This window comes from Onychomys torridus, chromosome 10, assembly GCF_903995425.1.
Source record: "Onychomys torridus chromosome 10, mOncTor1.1, whole genome shotgun sequence".
NCBI classification, from domain to species: Eukaryota; Metazoa; Chordata; class Mammalia; order Rodentia; family Cricetidae; genus Onychomys; species Onychomys torridus.
Genome location: NC_050452.1, coordinates 31,686,414 through 31,713,978, shown reverse-complemented (window position 1 = coordinate 31,713,978; position 27,565 = coordinate 31,686,414). Strand labels below are relative to the sequence as shown.

Sequence of the window (27,565 nt, the reverse complement as noted above, 5' to 3'; positions counted from 1 at the left end):
GGCAGGATGTGTTTGCTGGGCCTGGCACTAAGTTACTCAGGAACCTCTCAGCAAGTCGTTTCTTTTCCAAGCCAGGCCCTGGGAATGGAAATGAACAAAGCAGGATTTCTGAACTCAAAAAAACAAAACAAAAAAAAAGGAATGAGGTGACATCCAGAGTGGTGGGCAGGAAGCGGGGATGACAATGGAGGGGAACACGGGTGTCCATAAGAGAGTCCTATCCTAGTCCAGGCTGTACTGGAGTGAATAGAGTGCTCCACCTTCAGTTCATGTGGTCAGACGCTGGTCATTATATTTAAGGTGAGGACTTTGAAAGGTGATTGGGTTTGGATGACAACATGGAGGTTACACCTGTGGTGGTCTGAATGTAAACAGCAGTGTCTAGTGAGGGCTGCCCCCGTAGTGACCCTTGTATAATGGCACTCAGCACATTCACAGGGCTACCTTGTGTCCCATTCACCCCTAAAGGTCCTACTTCAAATACACAAGGGATTGCCTTTCAGTGCATAATTTTGAAGGTGCTGTGATTTGGACACAGAATGTCCTCGGCTGGCTTATGTGTTGGAGCTCTTGGTTCCTAGGCAGTAGTGCCCTTTGGGAAGATTGTGGAACCTTTAGGAAGCAGAGGATTATGAAAGGAACTATGTCACTGGGGCAGGCCTTGGGGTTTTACACCTGGCCCCAGGCCTCTTCCTGTTCCATCTGTGTTTCTGACTGTGGATGCACTGTGACCAGCCCCCATCTCCTGCTCCTCCCACCACACTTTCCCCACTGGGAGGGACCATGCATGTCCTTCCTAAACTGTGAGCCAAAGCCAAACCTTCCTTCTTGCCATGCACTTGGTCACAGCAACAAGAAAAATAACTAAGACATGAGGACACATGCATCTAAACCATCTCAGAAGCCCTTACCCTGAAAATCCAACCATGCTGGCACCTGACCTCGGGCTTCCAGAAATACAAGGAGTACACACACGCTACCTAAGTCACCCAGTTCCTGGTGTTCTGTTAGAGTAGGAGAAACGGACCAAGTTGCAGAGAAAGCACCCCCTGGATTGGTGAGTTCTCCTCTGGATTCAAGTCTATCAATAACAGAACTCATAGGTCAGGTTTTGAAGAAGGAAAGGAAGTCCTCCAGACAGAGAAGAGAGCAGCAGGAAGTCCTCCAGGCAGAGGAGGGAGTAGCAGGAAGTCCTCCAGGCAGAGGAGGGAGCAGCAGGAAGTCCTCCAGGCAGAGGAGGGGCAACTCCTTCCACATGGTGTCAAAAGCTGGGAGGTGAGATGGCTCTCCGTACTTTCAGAGAAGGGAACAAAGTATGTCAGAGCATAGGATACACAAATAAGGCTGAGAGGATTGATCCTTGGGTGATACTATCCTCATTAGAGCCATGCTAATGGGTCTCCCACAATGCCCTCATCTCCTTTAAAGTCTAGGCATTTTCAGTTATGGAAACGAGTTGCCTGACACTCAGTTCATCTTTACACTGTGTCATATAGTACCTCCTAGGAACTCTTGCTCAACACTAATTTTCACATCTAAACTCAACCATCCGAGGATGCACAATAGGAAGTCACGAGTCATCAATTAGCAGCACCCTGGGACAGCAGCAGTGGAAATCCACTGTGCATTGCCCACTGTGCACAAGCTACCAGGCCTCCCTCCAGGCTGTCCCCGAGTCCTCCAACCACATTCCAGAAAGAAGTAAATCAGGTCCAGCTGCCTGAGCTCTGAGGTGGTGGGAGGATAGCATATTGAGGAGCTCCATTTCATTTACACATGCATCTGCTATGCTGTGGGACCCCGAGATGTCTCATCAGTAAAGGTGCTTGCAAGCAAGCCAGATGACCAGGGTTTGATCCCAGGAACCTACGTAAAGGTGGAAAGAAGGAACCAACTCTACATAGTTGCCCTCTGACCTCTACAAGTACATTGTGGCATGCATGTCCACACATACATCATAGATACATAGTGATGATAATAAACATTTTAAATTAAAACATAAGAGATATTAATACCCTCCTCCCAGGAGACTTGGGGATGAGCATGTGCTCTGAGGTCTGCTCAGCAGTTGTGTAGCCCTGTGTAGTTTACACTGAAAAGAGATTGCATTTTGGGGTTTTTTTTTTTGGGGGGGGTTGTTGTTTTGTTTTGTTTTGTTTACTGTTTCCCACTGTGCTTGTTTTTTGTTCTTGTCCACATAATCCACTCATGGCAGGGACCCAAGGTGACCTTCAAAATCCAGTCAGATTAGGTCCAAACCTTCCCAGAAAGATTAAGAGCCAATGTCCCTGCAGCCCCAAGGGTCCAACACCTGCATGCCCCTGCCCTGCCTTGTCCTGAGGCTTTCCCCTCTCATTAACATAAACAAAACTTTAAAGAAAATGAGCTAATGATTGTGATCCCGAACACAGTACAGATGTTAGGGTGGGCTGCATACAGCTAGGGAGACTGAGGCAAGGGGAGGCAGCTACAAGTTGGGAGGAGGGAGAGACCCAAGTTGCTCCCAGAGGTGTCTTCCAGGCAGGGAGCTGTGCGCTGGCTGTGGCTAGAGGATGTCCTTCTGGAAGTTTCTCTGGTACAAAGTTGTGTCTTAAGAAGGCTGCATCTGAGGTTGTGGTTACTCCTGGCCTTTGCTGGAAAGATGTCTTTGTAGGAGGGACCAAAACAACAACCTTGTTTTGACAGAATTATTACCAAGGCTCTTGTTTATCAAGCCAATATGCATGAGGATGTGCTCAACTCTGCTTTATCTGGGTTTGGCAGAGACAAATCCATGTTGATCCTGACAGTTTTAACACTCCCTTTCACCCTCTGGCCTCCTTGCTGCTCCCTCGTGGTTCCTTCTGCCAACAGCACCCTTACTTCAGAGGCAGCCTGCGCTGCCTTCTCCTTCAGGCTGTGCCACACATTCAATCGCATTTTCTAACTACTCGTATTACTGACTCTTCTTGTTCCTATCACAAAATATCCAGCAAAAGCAACATAAGAAAAGATGGATTCATTTTGGGCTCACAGTTTGAGATATACAGTCCATCATGGCAGGGAGGTCAAGGTGAGAGGCAGCTGGTCACATGGCACCCACAGTCAGGAAACAGGGAGAGATGAATGCCGCTCGCTGCTCCGCTCACTTGGTCCTTTCCTTTTCTTCCAGGACCCTAGTCCATGGAGCAGTATTGCCTACATTTAGGGTGGGTCCTCCCATCTCAGTTAACCTAATCTATAGAACCCCTCACAGATGTGCCCAGGATCTTGTCTCTTGAATGAGTCTAGAGAGTGCAGGCTGATCATCCCTCTTCGCCCCCACACTGTATTTGAAGGAGAAATGTCCCCATAAACTCACAGACTTGCACACTTGGCGCTTGTGGCTGGTACTGTTTGGAGAGGTGATGAACACTTCAGGAAATGCGGGCTTGCTGGAAGTAGTAAGATCATTGCGGGGTGAGCTTCAAGGGTTTGTAATCCCCCTTCTGGCTCTCTGCATCCTGTGTACAGTGAGATGTGATCAGCCATCTTCCTCCCCCTGCAGCCATGCTGTGGACTCTCACTCTCTGGAACTCTAAGCCAAATACACTGTTCCTTAAGTTGCTGGCTCGTGGTATTTTAGCACAGCTGAAGAGAAGCAACTAAAGCACCACCCCAACCAAAGCTAAATGGTACCCTAGCCCCGCAGACAAGGAATCTGGGCCTCATGGAAAGCCAATGACCTGTCCAAGCCAGAGTCAGTGGCTGCATCACCTGGGTCAGCAGTCCTGACCCGTGAGCCCGACTTCCACAGTCCCAAAGCAGTGAAAGGTGGTTTGGTTTGGTTTGGTTTGGTTGTTTGGGGTTGTCTTGTTTAGCTCACAAGGCTGAAGTACGGTGGTGTGAAGGAGTTGGATCTGACGGGCCCATTTGTCTGCTTTTCCCAAAGTTCAGCCTTCCCCATGTTCAGCTTTATCACCCCGCTGGCACTGGCTGACAGCTTCGGCAGCCTTAGGGAATCTATACAGCACAGGCAAAAGACAGAGAATGTCGTCAATGGTAACTCTGGAAAAGAAAGTACTTCATTCTCGAACCTTCCAGAAAACCCTTTTCCAAATTTCTGTTAATTCCAAATAGATTATAGGCTCAATTCCCACAGATGGGGGTGGGGGATGTTGAATGATTGGCTCTAGCCAAAGCCACTTGCCTTTCTCCTAGAGGACACAGAGAAGTTTCTGCCCAGTCTTGGGTTTTTAACCTCCAAAGCTGTGGGTTTGTTAGTTAGCCAGCCTCGGATAGGTGGTTACAGCAACAGAGGTCAGACTAACACAGAGGATAAGGGATTGTGGGCTCCTTAAGAAGACCTGTATGTCCTAACTTGGAAAAATGCCTGTGGAACATGGATAAGTCTAAAAGTCACTTTCAGGGTGACCCATGGCAATAACTTCATAGAACACACTAAAGTTATGTGAATATGTGTTTACATACGTGGGGGGTGGGCGAAATAGTGGAGAAGCTAGCCAGTTCAGTGTGACATTTTGGACTGTGGAGAAACAGGGGAGCATGTAAAGGGAAATCAAAGGGCCTGTGGAGATGGCTCAGTCAGTAAGGTGAATGTGGATCTCCAGAACTGTGTGAAACGCTGGTTGTCCCGGGGTACATCTGTCATCTCAGTGCTGGGGAGGCAGAGACAGGAGGGTGATGGGAGCCTGCTGGCCAATGTCAAGAGACTCTGTCTCTATGAATAAGGTGAGAAAAATGCAGGAAGACCCCCAATGTCGAGCTCTGGCTTCAAGATACACATGCATGCACATGAGTGTGCAACTCCACACATACAGATGCACAAACATGTTCAACACACACACACCTACACACCTACACACACACACACACACACACACACACACACACATACACACACACCATACACACACATGCACACAAAGGGAACTCACAAACATCCTGCATTCTTTGACTCAATATTCTAATGAGCTGGATTCACTGTCAGGACATAAATGCTAAAGGTTTTAAAGAGCAGGAGAAATGGAAGACAGCTGAATAAAAGCTGCACTTGAAGGCTCCACAACCCTCCCTGTGGCTGTAGGGTATGCCATGCCTGGAGCTACTCAGGTGAGGGGGTGGGGCACAACAAAGGCTGATGCCCTCCTCACACAGACACTACAGAGCACTAGGAAGGTGAACTTGCCTGCCTGTTGGTGTTAGGGATGAGGAAACAGGGGGGCAGTGTTGCCTGATCTTGGCTCGGGGACACAAAGACACTGAAGAACAAACATGGGTCATCCCAGCTAGGACCTACCTGGTGAAGTCAGCCCCATCCTTGAGAACCCACTAAGTACTGTTTCTCACGGAGGAGCAGGAATGCTCATGATAACAAGCCCACAGCTCTGCTGTGTGCTGTGAGTCCCGTGTTGGTGCCTGAGGCCACTGTTGCTTTTTCTGTCCACTGTGGCTGACCACATTGGCATGCCTCTCACATACACAGTCCCCTGGGCCCCCTTGCACCTGCTCCAGCAGCTGACCTTCATGTGCCTACCAAGCCAGGTTGGCTGGTGCCGTTATCTGTGTGCAAGGGCCTCATTGCAAACAGCAAATGAGCCATTTCACATGCTATGGTGACCGAGAGAAATGTAGTGATGCTCCGATTTCCCGTCAGTCCCTTGGAGCTAGTTTCTTCACATGCCAAATGGGAACAAGGGCTGGCCCCACAGGATTCTCTGCCTTTCTCCTTCGTCCCCCTTCTCTTTACCTGGAACCCACATCCCTGTTTCCTCCCCCTTTCTTTGTATCTTTTTCTCTTATTTCTTAAACATCTATATCAGAGGGTCCCTAGTCTTTTCAAATCCCATTGGCTGCCATAACATTATCTTGGGTCAAAGGCTATTTCCTTTCACCTCTGGTCCATCAAGTTCAATGCTAAAAGCCCAGAAACCACAGTAAACCACAGCTATGCCCTCCATACCACAGTCACTCCCAGACATCCTGAGTGACACCCAGACTGACCTTCCAGCTCCAGGTCAGTGTGTCTTCACTTTATGTCCATCCATGTGTCATCCAGCCCAGCCACACAAGCATAGTCACACACATGGGAGGTGCACAGTGATGAACCCTCTAAAACCCACATTCAGAACAGACACTATGAGAAGCAGAGACTACTTAAGGACAGACACACAGCCTGGTGTCTGCTTCCTGCACCTACCACATAGACCTCAGACTACAGCCTCGGGTCACACAGGGGGCAAGCCCAGACATCCACAGCACTGGCTAACTTCCTTTTCTCTCTGCAGGGCATGTGCACATCACAGACTTCAACATCGCCACGGTCGTGAAAGGAGCGGAGAAGGCTTCTTCCATGGCCGGCACCAAGCCCTACATGGGTGAGCATCCCACACCTGCACATGGGCTTCGGGGTTCCCCTCTTCTGCCTCCTCAGTGGCCACTCCTTCACCCCCTGCACCCTACTCAGAGCTTCACTTGCCCCAGTAGGGTCCCTGCCCTCTGCAGCAAGGGGGCATTTCCATACTACCCTCCCCGGCCCAGCCAACCCTCCTTCCCTGGTTTTCTAAAAAAAAAATTCCTCTGCAACAGATAGAAACAAAACTTTGCCATCCTTTCTCAGTAGATACCAACAGCATTGCCAGAGTGTCTTTTGGCCTCGGTGTTGGCCCTTCTGGATCTGCATTCCTAGGCACAGGTTTGTCTGTCCTTTCCTGATTTCCAGTTGTTTGTTCTTGCAGCGTCTTGTGACACCTGTTGGGTCTTCTCTGATCTTCAGGTTTTGTCACTTCCTTTTTGTGCCTCTTCATGCTTTACTTTAAAAATAATTACATTTTTGGCGTGTGTGCGCATGCATGTACATGCCTGTGTGGGGACGTCAGAGAACAACTCTCCATCAGCTCTTTCCTTCTACCTTGCAAGTTCTGTGGATTGAACTTGGGTTTTCAGGTTTGGCAACAGTGGTCTTTCCCTGCTGAGCCGTCTGGCCAGCCCTGCCTGTCTCTAGGAGTATTGTTTCTAGCTGCGTGAAGGTCCTGCTAGAGTTTGCTGTGCCTTCTGGTGAGGGCTTTATTTCTGAAATGCTTCTCTCTTCCTTTCTACTTTCCCCTGGCTTCTCTTGCCTGGCTTCTGGGGTATTTTTTATTGTCATTTGTGCTATTCTTTTGTGACTTGTTTGGCCTTCCCAATGACGCCGGCAGTTGTTAATTAGGAATGTTGGCATTAGCCCTCAGCACTGCGGTATAAACCACATCAGAACATCCCTGCCCCCTACAACGGTAGCTGTGCACTGCTCCCAGAAGCTCGGTTGGTAGCCTGGGTAACTCCTCTGCCATTCTGGGCTTCCCACACTCACCCCACAGGACATTCATGCAGAGGAGGGAGTCACCAAGCCTCCACACATCAAGGTATCAAGGAGCTTGGCGAGCTTCTGCACCTGCTGACAGCATTTCAAGATGGCACAGGAGTCTCCACATGCTGAGTACCACTGTTTGCATCTCATTTCCCAAGCTTCCATTGGGCAAAACAAGTCACATGACCAACTGAATGACTGGGGCTGCCTGGGATGGGTACTAGGAGTCCTGATTTACTGTGGAATGTTAGTGAGGTGGCCCAGCCTGCCACAGAGTCTCTCAGCTGTACGTTTTATAATAAGGGCCTCAGTCCGCTCATTCTGCTTTCATTTAGAATATATATTTTTAAGGATGACCTTATACTTTTCTGTTACTCTCTTTTGAGTGAAGCATGTTCTCTTGAACTACTAGAAGATGGCGTGACTCAGGAGAGCTCCTCTCTGTGTGAGGTGTGCTGGTACCTGTGCGTGGGCGGAACACTCAGTGGCAGAGCCCTTGTCTGGTTTGCTTGAGGTTCTGGGTTTGAGCCCCAGAACAAAGAGAAGGAGAAAGAGAAGAAAGGGAGGGGAGAGAAGAAGGGGAGGGAGGGAAAGGAGGTGAGGATGGAGGCAGGCAGGCAGAGCTAAGACATGGTGCTTGTTGTGAGTGCCCAGTGTTGACCTCCACCCCTTCTCTACTTGGATCTAGACCCCTTCTCTACTTGGATCTAGACCTCCCTCTGCCCGCAGCTCGCCCCCCTGGTCCGTTGTGTTTTCTCCCTTTTCCTGTGAGCTGTCCCCCACAGGCTCCTGTGTGGAAACACCTGGTCCTCAGCTAGTAGCCCTGTTTTGAGAGGCTTTGGGACTCTAGAAAGTCGGCGCCTCGCTGGAGGAGTGGGTCATCTCAGGAGCAGACACTGGCAGCCACAGCCCAGCTGGCTTCCGATTTCCAATCCACAGAGATGCCAGCAAGCTGCCCCACCCGCCTTCTGCTGTCCATGCAGCAGCTCTTGCCACCAGCATGCAGCCATGCCTTCCTCAAGATGACTGCACTAAGCCAAGGCCTGCCTCTATAGGCAGCTTCTGTCAGATGTCTTGTCAAAGGCAGAGAAGTCATGAATAGTTTTCCTTAGGGCATTTTCCTAGAAGGGAGTGCCCACCTCCTTTGCCTGTGCCACACTGAAGCAGACTGCAGCCCCCTCCTCCACTGTTTGCAGCCAGGCGTTGGGCACGGGGCATGCACACTGCCCATCTGGGTCCCTCACTCCCTGCTTTGGGGTTTCTCTCAGATTCTTTCTCTACAGAAGTTACCACATGGTGTTCGTTCTTAGCATGATTGGTGTGTTGTTCCCACCCTGTGACCTGGGGGAATATGGGGACAACTTAGCTGTGAAGTAAAGATGCCCAGAGTTTCTGATGACACTCTTTGCTGTCAGGTTTAGTGTACACATGTGTAGCCATTCCGGAATCTAGGCCAAGCCTGGCAGCTCACACCTAGAATGTCCATAGGCAGAAGCAGGAAAATCACCTGTTCAAAGCTATCCTGGGCTAAAATAAAAGTCTATGCAATTTTCTTCCCAGAATCCAACAATTGAGTCATTAATAATAGTTAACTTAACTAATAATAGTAATTATAAATTAATAATAGTAAACTTAAGGATTGTCGATAAATACTGGCAAAAACAGAAGGCTTCCTCAAGACTCCACTTTGCCTCCTGTTCCAGCCTCCCTTAACTGAGGCAGCTGCATCCTGGCTCTTCTCCTCAGGGAAGGAGAACTGTGGGTGACTTGCTGACCACCCCTCTTCAGTCCCACCTTCAGCTGCTGTGATTGTGGTCCTTCTAGGTGTGCATGATTTTTACACTTCATCCTCAGAGTATCCACTGGCTGTTTCTACAGCCTTCTTTCATTTTACATCCAAGGAGTCTGAGGTCCAGAGAGGTCTAGTAGCCTGCCTGAGCTGAGATTTGAAGCCTTTTGGATCTGAAACCCATGCTCCTGTCTCTCTACCAAGCCAGTTTTGAACACCGAGTCCTACCAAAAAGCTGTTCTTACTCAGACAGTCACGGCTGTATGTAAGATTCGGGGCTTCTGGTGTCCTAATTAGGGAAGCCTTGGGCCTGAATTAACGAGCAAAGGCACTGAAGAGAAGTTCAGTGCGCTTTGGAGGGTGACCTCTGAATGGCTGTGTTTTCAGGGCCTATGGGGCGCACAGCAGCAGCCGTAGATTTCCAGGATGTGGCAGAAGGTTCTGATTAAAACCCACCCTGCCGTTCCCAAAGCTGTGACCTCCCAATGCCAGGAGAAGGTTTATTGTTTTCACTCGTTTGAACTGTTAGCTTCCAAGGTCTGATAATAAGTTCCCAGAATGCTCCAAGCATGGCTTCCAGAGCAGACTGGTGAGTAAGGTCCCCAGAAGACTATACACAAAGATTTCTCTGGAGGAGATTATGCTCAGAACTGAATTTTAATTCACTACAAGAGAAGATAAGATTCTCCACTGATTGGAAGAAGCCTCTGTAAGATGTGGTGATATATTATGTCCCCCAATATATTGTGCATCCTAATAAACTTATCTGGGGTCAGAGGACAGAACAGCCACTAGATATAGAGGCCAGAAAATGGTGGCACACACACGTTAAATCCTATCACTTGGGAGGCAGAGATCCATCCGGATCTCTGTGAGTTCAAAGCCACACTGGAAACAGCCAGGCATGGTGAGTCACGCCTTTAATCCCAGGAAGTGATGGCAGAAAGCAAAAAGGTATATAAGGTATGAGGAGCAGGAACTAGAGCTAGTTAAGCTTTTAGGCTTTTGAGCAGCACAGTTCAGATGAGAGGCATCCAGTCTGAGAAACAGGATCAGCTGAGGAATTGGCGAGGTGAGGTAGCTGTGGCTGGTTCTGTTTCTCTGATCTTTCAGCGTTCACTCCAATACCTGGCTCCAGGTTTGTTTTCCTTAACAAGATCTTTTAAGATTCGTGCTACAGTAAGATGTATCAGAATATGGTGAGAACTGTCCCAGCTGCCACCCAGGGTTCCCCAAGTCATTAATATGAGGAAGAATGGGAAGGGGACACTCCCTCGGCAAATTATTAGGAGTGCAAAAGGGGTGTGAGGTTCTGAGGGGCACATAGGGTGACAGATGAAGCACTGGTCCTTACTGCTCAGGCCTGGGGGAGCAGAGACATGCAAGTGTGGTTACATGGATATCACAACCAGAGGCACAGGGAGAAAGAGCAGCTCCTCCAGAAGGGGCCGGGGATGGTGGTGAAGATGCCCTCTTCGTAGGCAGTCTCAGATGGGTTCCTGCAGAGGTGACACAGAGGCCATGTTCTGCTGGATAGACAGGGAAAGGAACTGAGGCTGAGGGAACAGCCTATGTCAAGAGGAGCAAACCAGCACTGTGAGCTGGGAGGTCCTATTTCATTATAGATAAGAGAACTTAAATGGGAAGGAGAGGAGGCAGATCAAAGCCTGAGGACCAGCCACAGGTGACCTGGAAGGAGAGCATCAGGGGCTAGATATGGTGGACATAGGTTCACTGAGAGTCTGGCTCCCCACACCACGGGTAAAGTAAGGGGTGACTCCTCGGACCCAACATAACACACACCAAGTGCCCCTTGAGATAAGCTTCAGGAAATGCTAGTCAGAAAACTGCCAGCCAATCTTAGCTGCCTGCTCTGGGAAACAGGTGGTAGGTAATGGGTGCAGTGAGCCTTAGTGAGTGTCTTAGTTAGGTTTCTATTGCTATGACAAAACATCACAATCAATGCAACTTATAAAAATAAAGGATTATATTTGGGACTCACAGTTGCAGAGGATTAGAATCCGTGACCACCATGGCAGGGAGCATGGCAGCAGGCAGCAGCTGAGAGCTCACGTCTTAATCCACAAGTACAAGGCAGGGAGAGAACTAACTGCAAATGGTGTGGGCTTTTGAAAGTATCTCCCTCCAACAAGACCACACCTCCCAGCCCTTCCCAAACAGTTCTACGAACTGGGGACCATGCATTCAAATAATGAGTCTATGGGGGGCGGGAATTCTCATTCAAACTACCACAGTGGGTATTGGTGGGGATGCCATGGCAGAATTGTGGAAAGTACACAGCCTTGTATCTGGAAGGTGGCCAGACGTTGTCATTACCTGCATGGCTTCCTGTGCTAAGTACTATGGCCAGGACCTATGCTAAGTGCTTGAGCCCAGAGCTGAGCTCACATTTTCCTGCTTTTGGAGCTCACAGTTGAGAGGCAGAAGCAGGCCCTAAAGACATCTCAATCCATCACTGGTGAGAACACCAGGAGACATGAGGCTAACACACACTTTATTCTTGCCTTCTGTCATTCCTATCCCCAAGAAGGTTGTGGTCAAAAAAAAAAATGTGGGTGTTGTGGGAGGTCACTACAGCAATGCATACACTCTCTCAAGAGAAATTGACTAATTGTAAGGAGCATGCAGGTAGCCACTCTGTGCCAGAGAAGGCTACAGAGCCAGCAGTCAGCCCAGGTCACCAAGGCCCATGAGCTTCCCTGTGACCCTTCTGTGCATCCATTCCTTCACACACTCTACGTGTCCTACATGCCAGGCAGTGCCCTCTAGAGACTGAAAATACCTCTGAAACCAAGCAGCACCCCTGTCCTCTTCAGTGTAACTGTTTGTGGAGGACATTCACTTGAAATACCATCAATGATAAATGTGTAATTTGAGCTATTTCTTTTCATTTTCATGTGAATGGATGTGTGGTTTTCATGTATGCCTGTGTACCATGTGCATGCTTGGTGGACACAGAAGCCAGAGGACAGAATTATAGCCCCTGGAACTGGAGCTACAGATGATTGTGAGCCACCATGTGGGTGCTGGGAACAGAACCTGGGTACTCTGGAAGAGCAGCCAGTGCTCTCAACAGCTGAACCATGTCTCTAGGCCCAAAGAATCTTTTTTTAAAGCAGCAGTTTTAAATTTTGACAAGGACAAAGTTTGCGCTTCACACTTATTAACCACCATACCATTCATGCCACTATTACACCAGTAAGGTGTGTCTTGCAAGGTCAGTCATTATCATAGCTTTCGGGGTTCACAACTGAGTAATATTGATGACTGCTTTTCCCCTTTGGTAATTGTCTTGGCACCTTCCAGCACTGTGAAAACTAGCCAGTAGCAATGAAACTTTCAGGCTATTACCCACTTGATTTCTCCATGAGTTAAATATATTTTGTCTACAACAGTAGTCTTACTATTACATTCTGGAGGGTAGCCAAGAGCAATGGCAATAGCCTCTATGCTTGGGCTGGGGTGGGGGGGCTCTGTGGTGTCTAGTTGAGGTACTGTCTCCATCTTAGGGCAACTGCTTTTAAACTGTTTGTATGAGTATGTGTATATTTCAGAAAGCTTCTACTGTAGTAGGTTTACATGTGCCTTATTTTTTATTATGGGTAGAGTGTGTGTGTGTGTGTGTGTGTGTGTGTGTGTGAGCGCGCTCGTGTGTGTATGTGTGTGTATGAGCATGTACTCGCATGCAGGTGCCTGAAGAGAAGCGGGATCAGATCTCTGGAATGGAAGTTGCAGGCGGCTGTGAACTTCCAGAGGTAGATGCTTTAGACCTTTAAACAACAGCAAGTACTCTTTGCAGCTGAGTCATTGCTCCAGCCTCCTAACACCCAGACTTTCAATCAGTGCTCAGTCATTGATGATTAAAGAAATACATCTGATTCTTGTGTTTACTTTGTATCTTGTGACTGTGATACACTCCCTTCTCGGTTTCGGCAGGTCGTCTTAGGTGAAATCTTTGAGATTTCTACTTATGCACTCAGGTTTGCAGACAGGGCTTTCCTTCCCCATTGCCGCTGAGTGTGCTTTGGTGAATGTGTGTGCGCTCACAGTGCCTGTCAGCTGGGAAGCTTTGCCCTGACCCTGACCTTAGCTGGGTGCTGTCTCCTGTTCCACCACTCACTGTGATGTCCACCCAAGGATTTGTATTCCTCTTTATCAGCATAAAGAATTGCCATCTATTCCGACAGTGTTGTTTTTATTTCATTCATAAATGCATGTTTAATTCTGCCAAAGAGATTTTCTGGATCTTTTGAGATAATCCGGTTTCTCTTCTACAGTCTATTGAAATTCATTGGTGGATTTTGCAATGCTGAACAGCCCGGCATTCCCAGGAGTCTCCTTGGTAGTGATGTGTTAGCTTCCTTAGGCAGGGCTGGAATCCATGGGCTAATATCTTGTTTATAGTATTTGCATCTCATTTGGAGTCTTTATCTGTCTTTTCCTTTTCTTATGACAATGCTTGTGATTTGAATAGTGGAGTATTGCTGGCAGTGTAAGTTGAGGGGAATCATTTCCTTTCTCTCCTGCTTTCTGGGGAAGAGTGGGGGAGGAAGGTGTGTGAAATTCTTGTTACTCATTTGTGAACTTGATAAAATCATCCAGTGAAGATATGTGGTTGAACCCAGTATTATTTCTTATGAAGAAAACTTTGAAACTATAAATTTGATTTCTAAAACTAAGCAAATATTATTTAACATACAGTAGCTTATATTTTTTCAGAGAATTCATGTATTTTTGTCTAACTTCAGATCCACACATGTGTAACACTCCCTCACTTGTTCAGTGGTTATAGGTTCTGCAGAGACATCTCTGCCTTCATTCTAAAACTGATATTTTGTACTTTCTCTCTGATTTTTTTTTTTTTTTGGTCATTCTGGTTACAGACTAATAAACTTGTTGATTTTTTTTAAGTACCAGTTTTTATCTTAATTGTCTCTGTCATTTTCCTACTTCTGTTGTATCCATTTTCCTCTCATCTTTATTACTTCCTCTGCTTACCTAGGTTACCTTGTTGATCTTAGTCCAATTGCATAATGTGGAGGTTCAAATAACTGACTCGAGACTCCTCTTCCTTGAAATATGAGCATTACATGCAGGGAATTAAGTCCAGCTCTAGCTGTGGCCCCAGAATTTGGACATATTATGGTCACATTCTGTTATGAACATGTCATTTTAATGTTGATGGCCAGTTTAATTCTCTAATGATCAAATACCTTATATAGCATGACCATGGGTATGACTGAATGTAAAGCCACCATCTAGCCCTCTCCTCTCTCATCCCATTTGATCTCCATCCCTTTTCTGCTACCTGAATCTGAGGTCATCATCATTTATAACTCCATTTTAACCTCACTCTTTATTTATACTTTAAATAAAGTATAAATTATTTTATTTATACCTTACTTAGTATTTATACTTTAAAAAGCAAGTGTAGAGAACATCCTAGTTTTACATCACTCAACAGAAACTATTTTGAAATTTGGCTTAAGAATCTCACAAAAGGAGACTGGAGAGGTGGCTCAGTGGTTAAGATTGTATACTGCCCTTCCAGAGGATCTGAGTCAATTCCCAGCACCCACATTAGGCAGACCACAACCACTCGTACCTCTAGCTCTGAAGGATCTGATGCCCTCTTCTGTCCTCTGCAGGCACTGCACTCAGGTGCACATAACCACACAGAGACACATATACATAATTTGTAAATAAAAATAAATCTCTTTTTAAAAATCTCACAAGAATATATTCCCAAGTCCTCCCACCCATCTTCTGTTTTACTTGCTATAAATGTTATCATTCATCAGTGTTATCTTTGCTTCTGATTGTTAATGGCATTTTATAGTCATCAAAATGAATTAATTTTTTATTTACCTCCTTTTTTTCTGTTACCAGTATTTATTATTTCTTTGTGTGGTTTCAGTTTTCTATGTGATAGCATATCTTTGAAGGAACTCTTATGATCAATCTTAGTGAAAGTCTACCAGCAATAAGTTCTTCATTTAAAACAGGTGTTTATTGAAAAATTATTATACTTTGAAAAGAAAATTTGAATGGATATACTGGATACCAGTAACAGCTTTTCTTCTCTTGAGGAATTAACTGTACCATTCCCACCTCTGCTGCAGCATCTCTGCTGAGGGCCATGATGTGTCTCCCATCCTCATTGCTCTGCAAGTAATATGTCTATCTTTCTTGAGCTGCATCTGAGATGTTCCCCTAATCACTGATCATACCTGTGATATCCTGGAAGTTTGAGTTTTGTTTCCATTGTGTCTATTTATTCTGATATTCTCTGAGCTTCTTGAATATCTGACTCATCATTTTAGGAAAATTCTTTTTGACATTTTTATTTTATTTATTTATGCATATGGATGCTTTGCTTCCATGTGCATATGAAGCAATGATTCCTCTCCTAACCTCTGTATTATCAAGAAAGCCCCATGGTCCCCTCTCTGTCCTGATCCTCTTCTTGAGAGCTTTGAAGTTTATAGAGAAGAGCTGGTAAGTGGGTGTGAGCTCCACTATTGTCTGGACAAACCACAGGCCTCTCACTGGGACATATACATGGCCTCAGCTGAGCTGTCTCACCCTCTTCCTCCAGCCCTGTCTTCCTCCAGTGGCATACTCAGGGATAGCAGCAGTCACATCCCCATCTCTGCTACAAAGTACCTTCCTTCTGACCATGAGCTAGTGGAGTTCAAGGGAATTTAGGCTTGGGTAATGCAATCATTAATCTTCTTTGTTAATGTGACTGAATTTAGAATCACCATGGAAACATACCTCTTGGTGTCTAGGTGGCGGGTGTTTCCAGAAAGGTTTAACTGAGGAGGTAAGCCCCACTCTAAATGTTGGTGGCATCATCCCAAAGGAACAGGGAAGTTGAACACCAGCATTCATCTCTTCTTCCTGACTGTAGATGCAATGTGATAGCTACTGCACACTCCTACCACCATGCCTTCCCTGCAACAATGGACTGTGCCCTCACACCACCATGAGCCAGAATAAACCCTTTCTCCTTTAAGTGGCTTTTGTTAGGGATTTTTTTTTTTCACAGCAGTCGGAAAGGTAACTAACAGAGAAAAGATGTCTAGCTTTTCCCTGTTAGCCTCTGACCTAGTTTTGTTTCTGTTGCTGTGATAAATTCCCTGACAAAAGCAATCTTAAGGAAAAGAGAGTTGTCTCACAATCCCAGATTATAGTACATCAATTCAAGCAAGTCAAAGCAGAAACTTGAAGCAGCTGGTCGTATCCATGGTCAAGAGCAGAGAGAATGGACACATGCATGCTTGTTAGTGCTCCACGCCTCTCTACACTTACACAATCCAGGATCCCATGCCTAGGGAATGGTGTCACCCACAGTGGGCAGGTCTCACCTCAATAAAGTCGAGACAATCAAGTCCCCATAGACATGCCCACAGCCACTCTACTCTAGAAAGAATTTCATAGATACCCTCTACCCAGGTGATTTTTAGATTCTGTCAAATTGACTATTAAAATTTATCACCATTGGCTAAATGTGACACTCCAACTTTGGTGCTACAACAGTGCAGAACTATTTAAGATCTTTGTGAGAACTCTGACAGGAAAGGGAGGTATTAATGGGGTGGAAGAATGAGACTGGAGGAGCCCCAAGTATGAGAAGTTATACTTCAACTTGATTCTGAAAGAGAGCATTGCAAGGAGATGGAACTATGTTCACCAGGACCCTTGGCAAGGAGTTGATTGACAGAAACCATCTAAGAGAATAGATTTGGACAATAAGCAAGGAAGATGAACTTAGTGAGGCCAGAAGAGATCACACAGTGCCTGCATCCCACAGTACAATTTAGGGCTCTGTAGCAAGTTCATCAGAAGATGTTAAACAGCATCATGTGTCTTGGACAAACAGAGGTCCCAGAACCCTTTAAGTAGCAGTCTGCAGAATGAGCATCCCTAATCTAGAAATCAAAAACCCAAATTCAAAATATTGTAAGTGATGACATGATACCATGAACAAAAACTTCTACACCTGACCTCATGTGACAGGTCACAGTGAAAAGGCAGGTGCCCTAGAACTTTGTAGAATTACTTGCATGCTGTGTGCATGAGGCTACAAGAACTACTAATTTCATTTTGAGACCTGTACCTACCCTGGAGATGCCTCATTCCATCTGTGCAAACATCCCGAAATCTGAAGCAATCTGAAGTCAAAACCCGTCTGATCTGGGACATTTGAATGCAGGCTATTCCGTCCATATGTAAATGAATGTCTCTGCAGGAGATGCTGCTGTTTAGAAATCATCCTCTGCTTCACACATTAACTGTTAAATGTGCTGTGTCTCTGCTCTTCCCATCAGAACTACTGCAAGCCAGAGGGCTGGAGAGATGGCTGAGCAGTTATGAGCACATCCTACTCTTCTAGACAACCCATGTTTATCTTTTATCCACTCTACTAGAAGAATCTGACCCATTTAACAGGCAGTGCTTTTCCAGGCACTGTTCATGATTCATTTCTGCCTCTTATCACAGCTTTTCTGTTTCTTCCTTAGCCAATTAGACTTCCTCTCCCCTTCCTCTTCCCACACAGACTGTGAAATCCTAATGGTCTACGGCTGAGAAATGTCTTACACTTTAACAAAAACAGTTTCCTTTTGCCACGAATGCTACTAACAACCCCAGAAAGAAACCAATAGCCTGTGGTGGTAGTTGCATGTTATTCAAATTAATATGTAAGTAAGTAACACCTAAGTTGGCCAGCTAGAACCCAAACAAAATTAAATGACCTTTGGGGAATTCAGAAAGTCCCCGGGTCCACTGCCTCTCTCTATTTTCCAGTTATTGATTCACTTTAATGCCAAGAATTATGACCAAGCACTTGAATCATCTAGAGACCATGTATAATATGTGCCTGGCTGAGCTAGGGTTCCCATTCATTGCCCATGCAAAGACAGATGGACGACAGTATTAAAAGCCAACTCACATCTGTGGGGATCCTGCTTTACAACAACCCCACAAGAAAACTTGTCCCATGTTCTCATTGTGGTGTGGGCACTGTCATTAGTCCATGGAGCCTGAAACATACTCAGAGGCTAAGTGTTTGATGAATGACCACCAGAAAGTGAAAGTAGACACTGAGGTTGGAAGCCAGGTCTCCAAGATTTACCTGCTGTGCCACTGTGAGGAACTGAGCACTCGGCTTCATGGGGCTGATTTAGTCGTCTCCCTGCCTCAGCAGGTTCAGGGACAGTGAGGAAGACAGACATAGATTCTGTGCATCAATTTAGTGTGATCCCTGTGAGGAAAGGGTGAGACTCAGCAAAAAAAATCCAGAGCATAGACAGGTTGGTATACTGGGCTTTTTAATGCAGGAAGAAAGGAAGTGTGGGCTAACAAAGGCCTGGGTTATTATTCTTCAGGGGAAGTAAAAGTTAGCCTGGGTCTTTAAGCATGAGCAGGAACTAGTAAGGATGACACATGGGTAAAGATTAGCCAATGATAACTCAGGGTTGTGTAGAGATCAATAGTAAAGAGTTTGTATGGCAGGCACAAGGCCCTGAGTACCATCACCAGCAAGATAAAATTGCAAAGAGTATAAACAATCCATAGGTGTCTAAAAGCATGTCCCAGCGTTTCCTTTGATGAGATGGGTCCAATGTGGACCGTGGCCAGAAAGGGGGCTGTGGGCGACTAGGGCCTGTTTTCAAGAAGCTTTCTTGTTAAGGCCTTTGAAATTTATTGTAGAGGAAGTGGGAAGTTTTGCAATAATTTAAAGCAGGTGGTTTGAACATGAGATAACACAAGGACAATAGCGGACAGCATTTATTGAGTACTTACTGTATACTCAGTGGCCATCGTAAGTCCACTCTCTTTCTCAGAAGTGTTACATAGAAAACTTTGTTATCCCTTTTGACAGGGGAGGGGACTGAAGCACAAATAATCGATTAACTGGCTCACACAAACATTGTGTGTGGAAGTGAGCTGAGTTGTGTGTGACAAGTGACTAGTTTGTATGTTGGAGCTCTCTGTTCACTGAATGTACTTAGAAAGACTTCTCTGGGCACATGAAGGTAAAGTTGAGGGGACAGAGATGATGAAAGATCAACCCAGAACTTAGAGAGGCCAGAGAAGAAATTTCTAGAAGGGGAAAGTGAAGAGACTTGGGGAGCAATCAAGTCATTAGTGACAGAGGCTAAAAGAGGGGATCAAGTCCACAGGGGCTCCAGGTTTCTGACTGTGCAGATGAGCAAACCATTGGCATCAGCTGTGATCCAGGAGAAGGGCCAGTTGGAAAGGGAAGAGTCTACCTGGGTAGGCTGATGTGAAGGACTGAAGGACCCACTGTGGTGGTGCCTAGGGGGTGGGGCTGGAGACACCGCCATGACAAGCAGCCAGGAGGAGACCTTTTCCTAGTCCCAGGTAGACCAGATGGCACCGAATTCCCAGGCCTTGGCTCCTCTGTGGAACACTGGGAAAAGAAGAGAAATGATTCTGAAGGTCCTCTCCTAGCTGAAGTGCAGTGACTGTGTTCACAGTCCAGAAGGGCATAATTACCTAAAGCGACAGACTCAGGCAGCCTGTCAGCTGGCAGGCTACATGTTAAATAGCTTTTCACACTCCAGTGCACACCAAAACCTTCAGCAGCATCCATGGAGCTGACAGCAGGTGAGGCAGGGTAACGTGGGAGGTGATTGTAGTTTTCCATATTTTTAGTGGAACAAGGAAGTAAACTCTGGGTGGTCAGCCTGGGTGGCAAATCCTACCAAGTGTATACTTACATTTCTGAGGGAAGAAAGACAACTTCTCTCACCAGACTCCGTGTGTCCTTATATTTCTGGAAAGCCAATTGTGTGATGGCCTGATGCCCTTTGGCACAGAAACTCATTTCAATTAAAAATCTGCCTCGGAAGGAATGCTTGGCTGCCAGTTGAGGCAGTTAGTGGATGCTGAGGTTGATCTTGCTATGTAACTAGAAGATGCTGGGGGTGCAGCCAAAGGTTCCATGGTGTCCAAGTCCATCCCATGTATCCATTGTGGATTCACAGGAGTCCATGGAGTGGACAGCATGCACCCAGCACTGTGATAGGTCCACGGGGGAGGGCAAAAAGCAAACGATACTTCTGGTAATGTAACCAAAGCCCAAAGTTTCTTGTGTATTCCTTAAATACACATGCTGCCATATTGTGATAGTTCATCTGATAATGTAGATAGATAACCAGTAACCAATAGGAGGGTAGCATATACAGCATGGGTACACTGACAAATGTTTATTAATGTGCATGTTAATGGTAAGGCCGCATGTTCTTGTTTTAGGTTATATGGAAACCTAATTTATGCAAGTGTAACATGACTGGAACTTCATAGAATATCTTGGTATAGAGGCTAAATGAGTAAGGGCACTTGTCATTAAATCTGACAACTAGGTTCAATCCCCTGGACTCATAAGGTAGAAGGAGAAAACTGATCCCCACAAGTTGTTCTCTGATCTTCACATATATAATGTGGCACTATGATACACACACATACTAAGTAAATAAATAAAAGATGTAATTTTCAAATTTCGAACAAAAAATCTTTGGGGTTCAAATTTACTCAGTAGATTTAATGGAGTGATTTGGAGATATTTAGGAATATAAAAATATACATAGGGCCTGGAGAAATGACTCAGAGGTTAAGAGCACCAACTGTTCTTCCAGAGGTCCTGAGTTCAATTCCCAGCACCCACATGGTGGCTCACAACCATCTGTAATGAGATCTGGTGCCCTCTTCTGTATACATAATAAATAAATAAATTTTTAAAAAATATATATACATAGTATGATAACACATGGGTAGGTGGGCTTGAGTTTTAAACTGTGTTTTTAGTAGTATGGTGAACTCTCACACCATCCAGCCCAGGAGACAACTTTGTGCAATGTATCCATGCTGTATACACTATCTTCCCACCAGTTGCCTAGACATCTAAGTTATTGGTAGACTACCACTATATGGCAGTGCTTATGTTGAGGTGATCCTGACATGCTACCCTACACTTTACCCACCTCCCATCACCTCATTGTGTATCTCACACCATCACAAGAGAATAAGGTGTAATAAGATATTTCCAGAGAGAAAGAGAGAACATATTCACATAATTCTCAGGACAGTGTATCATTAACATCTATTTTAACATTTGCTATTACAGTTAGTCTCTTAGTGGACCTGATTTATAAATGACACCATGTACTAGTAGGTAGATATATGGAGAAAATAAACAGCACATTTTGGTGATATTCAGGCCTCCACTGACTTCTGCACAGCCTGGAAACTGCAAGCAGACTGCAGAATTGGAGTCGCATCTAGCCAGAGCCCTAACCCCCAGGAAACCCAGTCCCTCCTGGTAGTCCCCAATATGTGGGTCACATCCTCTAGTGCCCTAAGAGAAGAAAACAAAATGGTACCAGGATCCTGCTGAGATATTGCCAATTCATGCAATTGAGTTGGGCTCCTTGGACATTGCCAGAGCATACTGGTACTCAAAAGGCAATGGGAAGCCAAGCACAAATGTGCATCTGGACTTTATGATTCCAAGACAGGTCTTTTCTCCTTGGGCATTGATTAGCCTTCCCAGGTCTGGCAGCACTGCAGGGGGGACCATGTATGTAGCAGTTGGCACGGCAGCAAGATGTTTGGTACCAGCACATTTTTGTGGTCTGTATTACATGACAGAAAGTGGGACCCACTCATCCTCAAGAAGGACAGACAGAGACAGGAGGTTCTGGTGATGGAGCTGGATGCAGGAGACAGGAAGCAATAATGGGTGTCCAACCAAAGGCAGTGCCTGAGCAAAGATGAGAAATGAGCCAACAATGGAGCTGCCTCTTCCTCCTAGGAGCTGGATCAGAGCTATAGAGTCGGGAATCCTAGTGAGCAGTGTGTAAAGTACCCATTTCAGATGGTGGGGGAAAAGCCAGAGCCCTAACCCCCAGGCAACCCAGTCCCTCCTGGTAGTCCCCAGTATGTGGGTGATGGGGAGCTTTGGTTTCAGGAAGCTGAGAACCATTTGATCCCAGCTCTGTCAAGCTAGATGGGCGATCCTGGCAAGTCCCTCACCTTGTAGCTTCTTGTGGCTGCAGAACAAATTTTCATGAGCCAGAGTTAAAACCACAGAGAAGTTGTTCCTTGAAGTTCCAGAACTGGAGTTGAGATGGCAAGGTGCGGTAGAGCCACGCTTGTTTAGAAGGCTCTAGGGAGGATCCCTCCACATTCTTCAGATCCAGGTAGCTTGTGGTACCTCGTTCCACGCCCTACCTCCATCTTCCCATGGCCATTCTGTGTCCTAAATCATCCCTCATCTCTCTTATAAAGACATTAGTCATGGAATTTAGGATCAAATCTAAACATAGGATGATTTTATTATGAGACTCTTCATTTCATAATGTGATGGCATTCACAAGCGCTAGGGCTGGGAGTTGGGGGGCTGCCACTCAGCCCACCGCCCCCTTCTTGCTTGTGTCCTCATCACAGAGTGCCTTCTGCACCTGTCTCACTGAGTGGTGAAAGGATTCAATTTATACACAAGCCTTGAGAGCAGCTGGCAGCCACAGCGCTGTCATTCATAAGGAATGTGTGCCAGGACTTCGTCAGGTCCCTAACTCCCACCTGGCCCCTGAATCCAAATACTGTGATTCTGAACCACTCAAGCAGCTGTGCAGGGATTATGACATCAACGGTTCTGTTCTGTCATCAGCCACAAGAGCACGGAGGGAGTGGGAGGGGGAATCAGCTTCCCTGCGACTGTAAACATCTGTCAACTACCACTCACAGCAGCCTGGCACCATCCATCTCCTGCAGCTTCTACACTGAGTCTCAAGTGTGCTAAGAACTATCGGCATGACAGGAACTCGTGAGAGGCATCAAGGAACTCTTGATGCCCCCTGTACCCAGGGTATACCTGTGAAGCTGTCACTAGACCATAGTGTCCAGACCCTGGGGCTGCATAATATGCAACCCTTCTTCCCCCAGATCCTCCAGGAAAGGAAGAAGACAGACAAGTAGATGGATTGTGGTAGAGAAAAGTAAATTCTCAGAGGTTCTAGCTAGCTCAATGGCTGCCTTGATGATGGGATTGAGTAAGGAACAAGTGAGTTCACTGACTTTGGAATCTGTCTGATCTAGGGATGGGTAGGAAAGGACAAACAAAAACAAAGCTAAAAATTCAAAACCTACAGTCTTTGAAGAAAGCTAACACATAGGGCTGGGGAGGGTGAGTTTAGGGTGGTCTCTACAGCTCTGTTGTTTGTAAGCGGGTGGGTGGTAGGATGCCTGATCATGATAGATAAAGGAGAAGGTTGGGTAACAGTAAGACTGTCGTTCATAAGGCTTTAGTATTAGAGAGTGCCCAGTGTGAGCCAGATGTCCTGCAGGCAGCTGCTGAATTATCCCAACCATCTGGTTGTTCTAGCTTCATTTGTATTTCTATGATAGGACACCTTGATATAAAGCATCTTCAGGGAGAAAGGGCTTATTTAAGCCCACAATTCTGGTTTAAAGTCTATCACTGTGGGGAAGTCACAGGGGCAGGAGCTTGAGACAGCTGGTCATATCACACCCACAGGCAAGAGCAGAGAGAAATAAACATAGGAATGCTCACTTGCTTGTACTCAGAATAGTTCCTCTACTCATACAATTCAGGACTTTATGCCTAGGGAATGGTGCCACCCACAGTGGGCAGGATCTTCCCACATCAATTAACTTAGTTAAAATAATCCATCCCAATATGGATAATCCCTCACTGAGACTCTCTTCCCAGATGGTTCTAGATTGTGTCAAGTTCACAAAGCTAATCAGTACACCAGTGGATAAACCATAAACCATAGTTACTGTCTACATTTGACAAAACAGGCAACGACAATAAGTGATATGTTAAACTCTGCTCCAGCCAAACCCCATTATCTTACTGTTTCCAACATAGCCAGTTGTATCTTCAGTGAAGAGAAAGAAAGGGGAGAGAGAGAGAGAGAGAGAGAGAGAGAGAGAGAGAGAGAAGAGAAAAAGGAAGGAAGGAGAAAGAGAGAAAAAGAAAGAAAGAAGAAAGGAAGGAAGGGAGGGAGGGAGAGAGAGAGAGAAAGAAAGAAAGAAAGAAAGAAAGAAAGAAAAGAAAAGAAAGAAAGAAGAGAAAAGAAAAGAAAGAACAAGAAGCCATTTTCTCAAACTCACAATTCTGTCTCCCGTGTGGTAGAACATGTCTCCATACTGAAAGGACATTGGTCAGACAGGGATTCAGCCACAGTAGGAAGCACTACTCAGCTTTCCTTGTCTTATCTGTGTGACTCCCTGACACCCTTAGCTCTCTCTGAACCTCATTTGCCCCATCTTAAAGGTGTCAAATGGTAGCACGTCCCCAGAGGCTGTGGTTTCAAGGAAAGGGAAGTTTATGCAGAGTGAGTGGAAAACAAAAGCCAGCCGGGGTCCGATTGCTCATCAGATTTAAGCTTGAGATTCCAGGTGGTCATATACTAGGGAGAATCCAGCCACACTGCCCTGATCCAATCTCTCCTCACTGTCCCATGTGCCACATGAAGTCCTGACAGCTTCAGTCACATGCGTTGCTTCCCAGAACAGATGGGGAACTAAATTCACATAACATCAAATTAGCCATGCCGACTGTGCCATCCTGGAGTGGGTAAGCACCTTCATACCGCTCTTCAACCTTCTCTTCGTCTCATTTCAAAAGTATTTCCTTTGCCAGGGATGCACCCCTACAGCAGCTGCTGCCTCCTATCCCCTGTCTTTGCCACCAGAATTCCACTCTGTCTACTCTCTGTCTGACTTACTGCCTGGATCATTCCTGAGCTTGGCTGCAGGCACAGAGTGCTCCGCATCCTCATATCTGGCCACCTGGCCCATGTTAATGCAGAAGCAGAATACAGAGGCAATCTTCCCAACCTGTGTGCTCAGGTCTTACCTTCCATTGTAGGTGTGAGCTATGCTAGCATCTCCCAACGTGACTCATGCCCATGCACCTCCCTGGCTCTTCCCATGGGGACACACACTCAGGCCCTTTCTGCTCTGGTCCCAAGCCTGCTGTGGCTCCTCGGGCAGTTGCTGATGACAGTGGATTAAGCACCAGCAGGCTTGTCTCCCTATGCCCAAGGCAGTGTATGACTGATACTCTCTGCCTTGTTGTTTGCAGCCCCAGAAGTCTTCCAGGTATATGTGGATGGAGGCCCTGGGTACTCATACCCTGTGGACTGGTGGTCCCTGGGTGTCACGGCCTATGAGCTGCTACGAGGTTGGGTAAGTCCTGTGGAATATGATGTGTGGGGGGGGGGAGCAAGCATCAATCTGCAAGGTTGGTGAGATGCCAGCCACCCCTCAGGGAGCTCTGACCCAGCCATTCACTCTTTTGATAAGGAAAAAGATCCTTCCTCCCACCCAGGGAAGGAGGTCACAGAAGGTCTGTGAATGAATGACCCAGGATGAAACATCCTGCCTCCTACTTTCCAACTCCCACCTCTGAAATGATAGTTGCCCATTTGACTGGGTGTTCTCTCTGTTTTTTCTCTGTCATTTCCCCCCATATCTTTCCTAAATGCACAACTCAGGAATCGCTAAGGATGATGATCTGGGACAGTCAGTACATGCTTTTATTTTTGGCTCGTTTACACTGAATTGCTGAAGATGGTGGTGGCATCTAACAACCAATAGCTCATATTTTTATTCAGACCAAAACTCTTGTGACCAAACTGCTTTTAGAGTGTGTTTTCTTTGCACAAGTATCGTTGGGAAATCATGTCATCTCAAGTCCCGGGCCTGAGGTTTCCTCAGCCACATAACAGAGCTGGTGTTAGAGGACATCTGCCCCTGGACTGTGGCACTCTCCCTGCTTTACTGTATCTGTGGCTCCATTGACCAAAACAAAACTTGTTAGCCCCACGTCTGCAAGTCTGACATGGTTTTGCATTCATCTACACATATGTATATTCATGATAACAGAGGGCAGCTTCCAAGAAGGCAGGATCTTTTCTTATTATTATTAATTAAATGTTTTCATTTAGTTTACATCCCAACCAAAGTTTCCCCTCCCTCCTCTCCTTCTATTACCTCCCCTCAACCTCCACTCTGATCCGCCCACACACACACACACACACACATCCACTCCTCTGTCTGTTCAGAAAGGGGAAGGCCTTGCGTGGGTATCAACAAAGCATGGTGTATCAAGTTGAAGTAGGAATAAGCCCCTCCTCTTGTATTAAGGCTGGGTAAGGCATCCCAGTATCAGGAATAGGAAAAGCCAGCCAAAGTGTTAGAGATAGCCCTTGCTCCCACTGTTAGGCATCCCACAAGTAGACCAAGCTACACAACTATCACACATATGTAGAGGGTCTAGGTTGGTCCCATGCTGGCTTAGTAGCTGTCGGTCTAGACTCTGTGAGCTCCTTTGAGCCCAGGTTAGTTGTTTCTGTGGGTTCCCTTGTGATGACCTGAAGGCAGGATCTTGTTTTGTGTGTGGGGGGGAGAATCTTATCTGTAGGATAATGGGGAATGAATGAATATTTCTTGAATGAATGAATGAATGAATGAATGAATGAATGAATGAATGATGAAAGCAGCCTGTAACTGACTCTAGGTCAGCCAACTTATTTTTTGCTCTTGGACTCAATTATTTCCCATGACTTCCTCAAAAACTTAATGAAGGCGCATGACATTTTCAGAATGCAGCGAAAATGAGAACGTGTTTGCTTCCTTGGGCACTGAAAGAAAGACTCCACCCTCCATGGGCTCACTTGTTTCTGGCAGGTGTTTTTGGTTCTGCGACCATCAGGGGATGTGAGCATTCCCAACTCCAGATGAACCAGGGTGTTTTGTCCCCCAGAGGCTGCAGTTTTATGCCATCCATCATGCAGGTGACCTTGGTGCACAGTGGCCCTCAGCAAGAGGAAGCCTGCCAGCAGAAATGATGCTGGCTATTATTCCTCAAGGGCCAGAACAGTTGCCAGTAATGGCTTGGCAAAACGCCTCAAGGATGGAAGAAAGCCTGCTTCTTCAAAATTAAGTTCCTCATTTCTCATTCTTGTGAGCTTTCTACTCAGAGACCACTTTCAAGGGAAGAGAGAGAGTCGTGGGGCTAGTGAAGGACAATGAGATGATGTACTACCAAAAAGAGCACCTGTTAGGGACCTTTCTCCCAACTGTCTTTGCATGGCAGAATTGCCCATCCATGAAGCGGTGAGTTATGACATAGCTTGCTTTCTGGTTTTTATACTGGAAACCACTAGTTTAGTCAAATGGCCAGTCCAGTAGCCCCTCACCTACGTCACCTTGCTTGTAGACTGTGGATTCAGAAATCATCCTTCTTCCTGGACATAAGTTCCCCTGGTGGTGACAGGGTTCTAACAGAACTTACTTCCCGTGGGCTTTCCTGTGAGTTCTAGGAGCTTAGAGTTGGTAGCTACAGGAAAGGCAGGTGGGGA

General features: G+C 46.3%; 1 protein-coding gene across 1 annotated transcript in view; it reads left to right on the top strand.

Annotated features, from left to right (window-relative positions):
* The window catches only part of Stk32b (serine/threonine kinase 32B), a 237,080-nt gene that overhangs the window by 191,505 nt on the left and 18,010 nt on the right, over positions 1-27,565 (top strand). The window contains exons 6-7 of the mRNA XM_036200879.1: positions 6,267-6,356; positions 25,285-25,388. Coding sequence (XP_036056772.1) covers positions 6,267-6,356; positions 25,285-25,388 — 194 coding nt within the window. The remainder of the gene's footprint in view (positions 1-6,266; positions 6,357-25,284; positions 25,389-27,565) is intronic.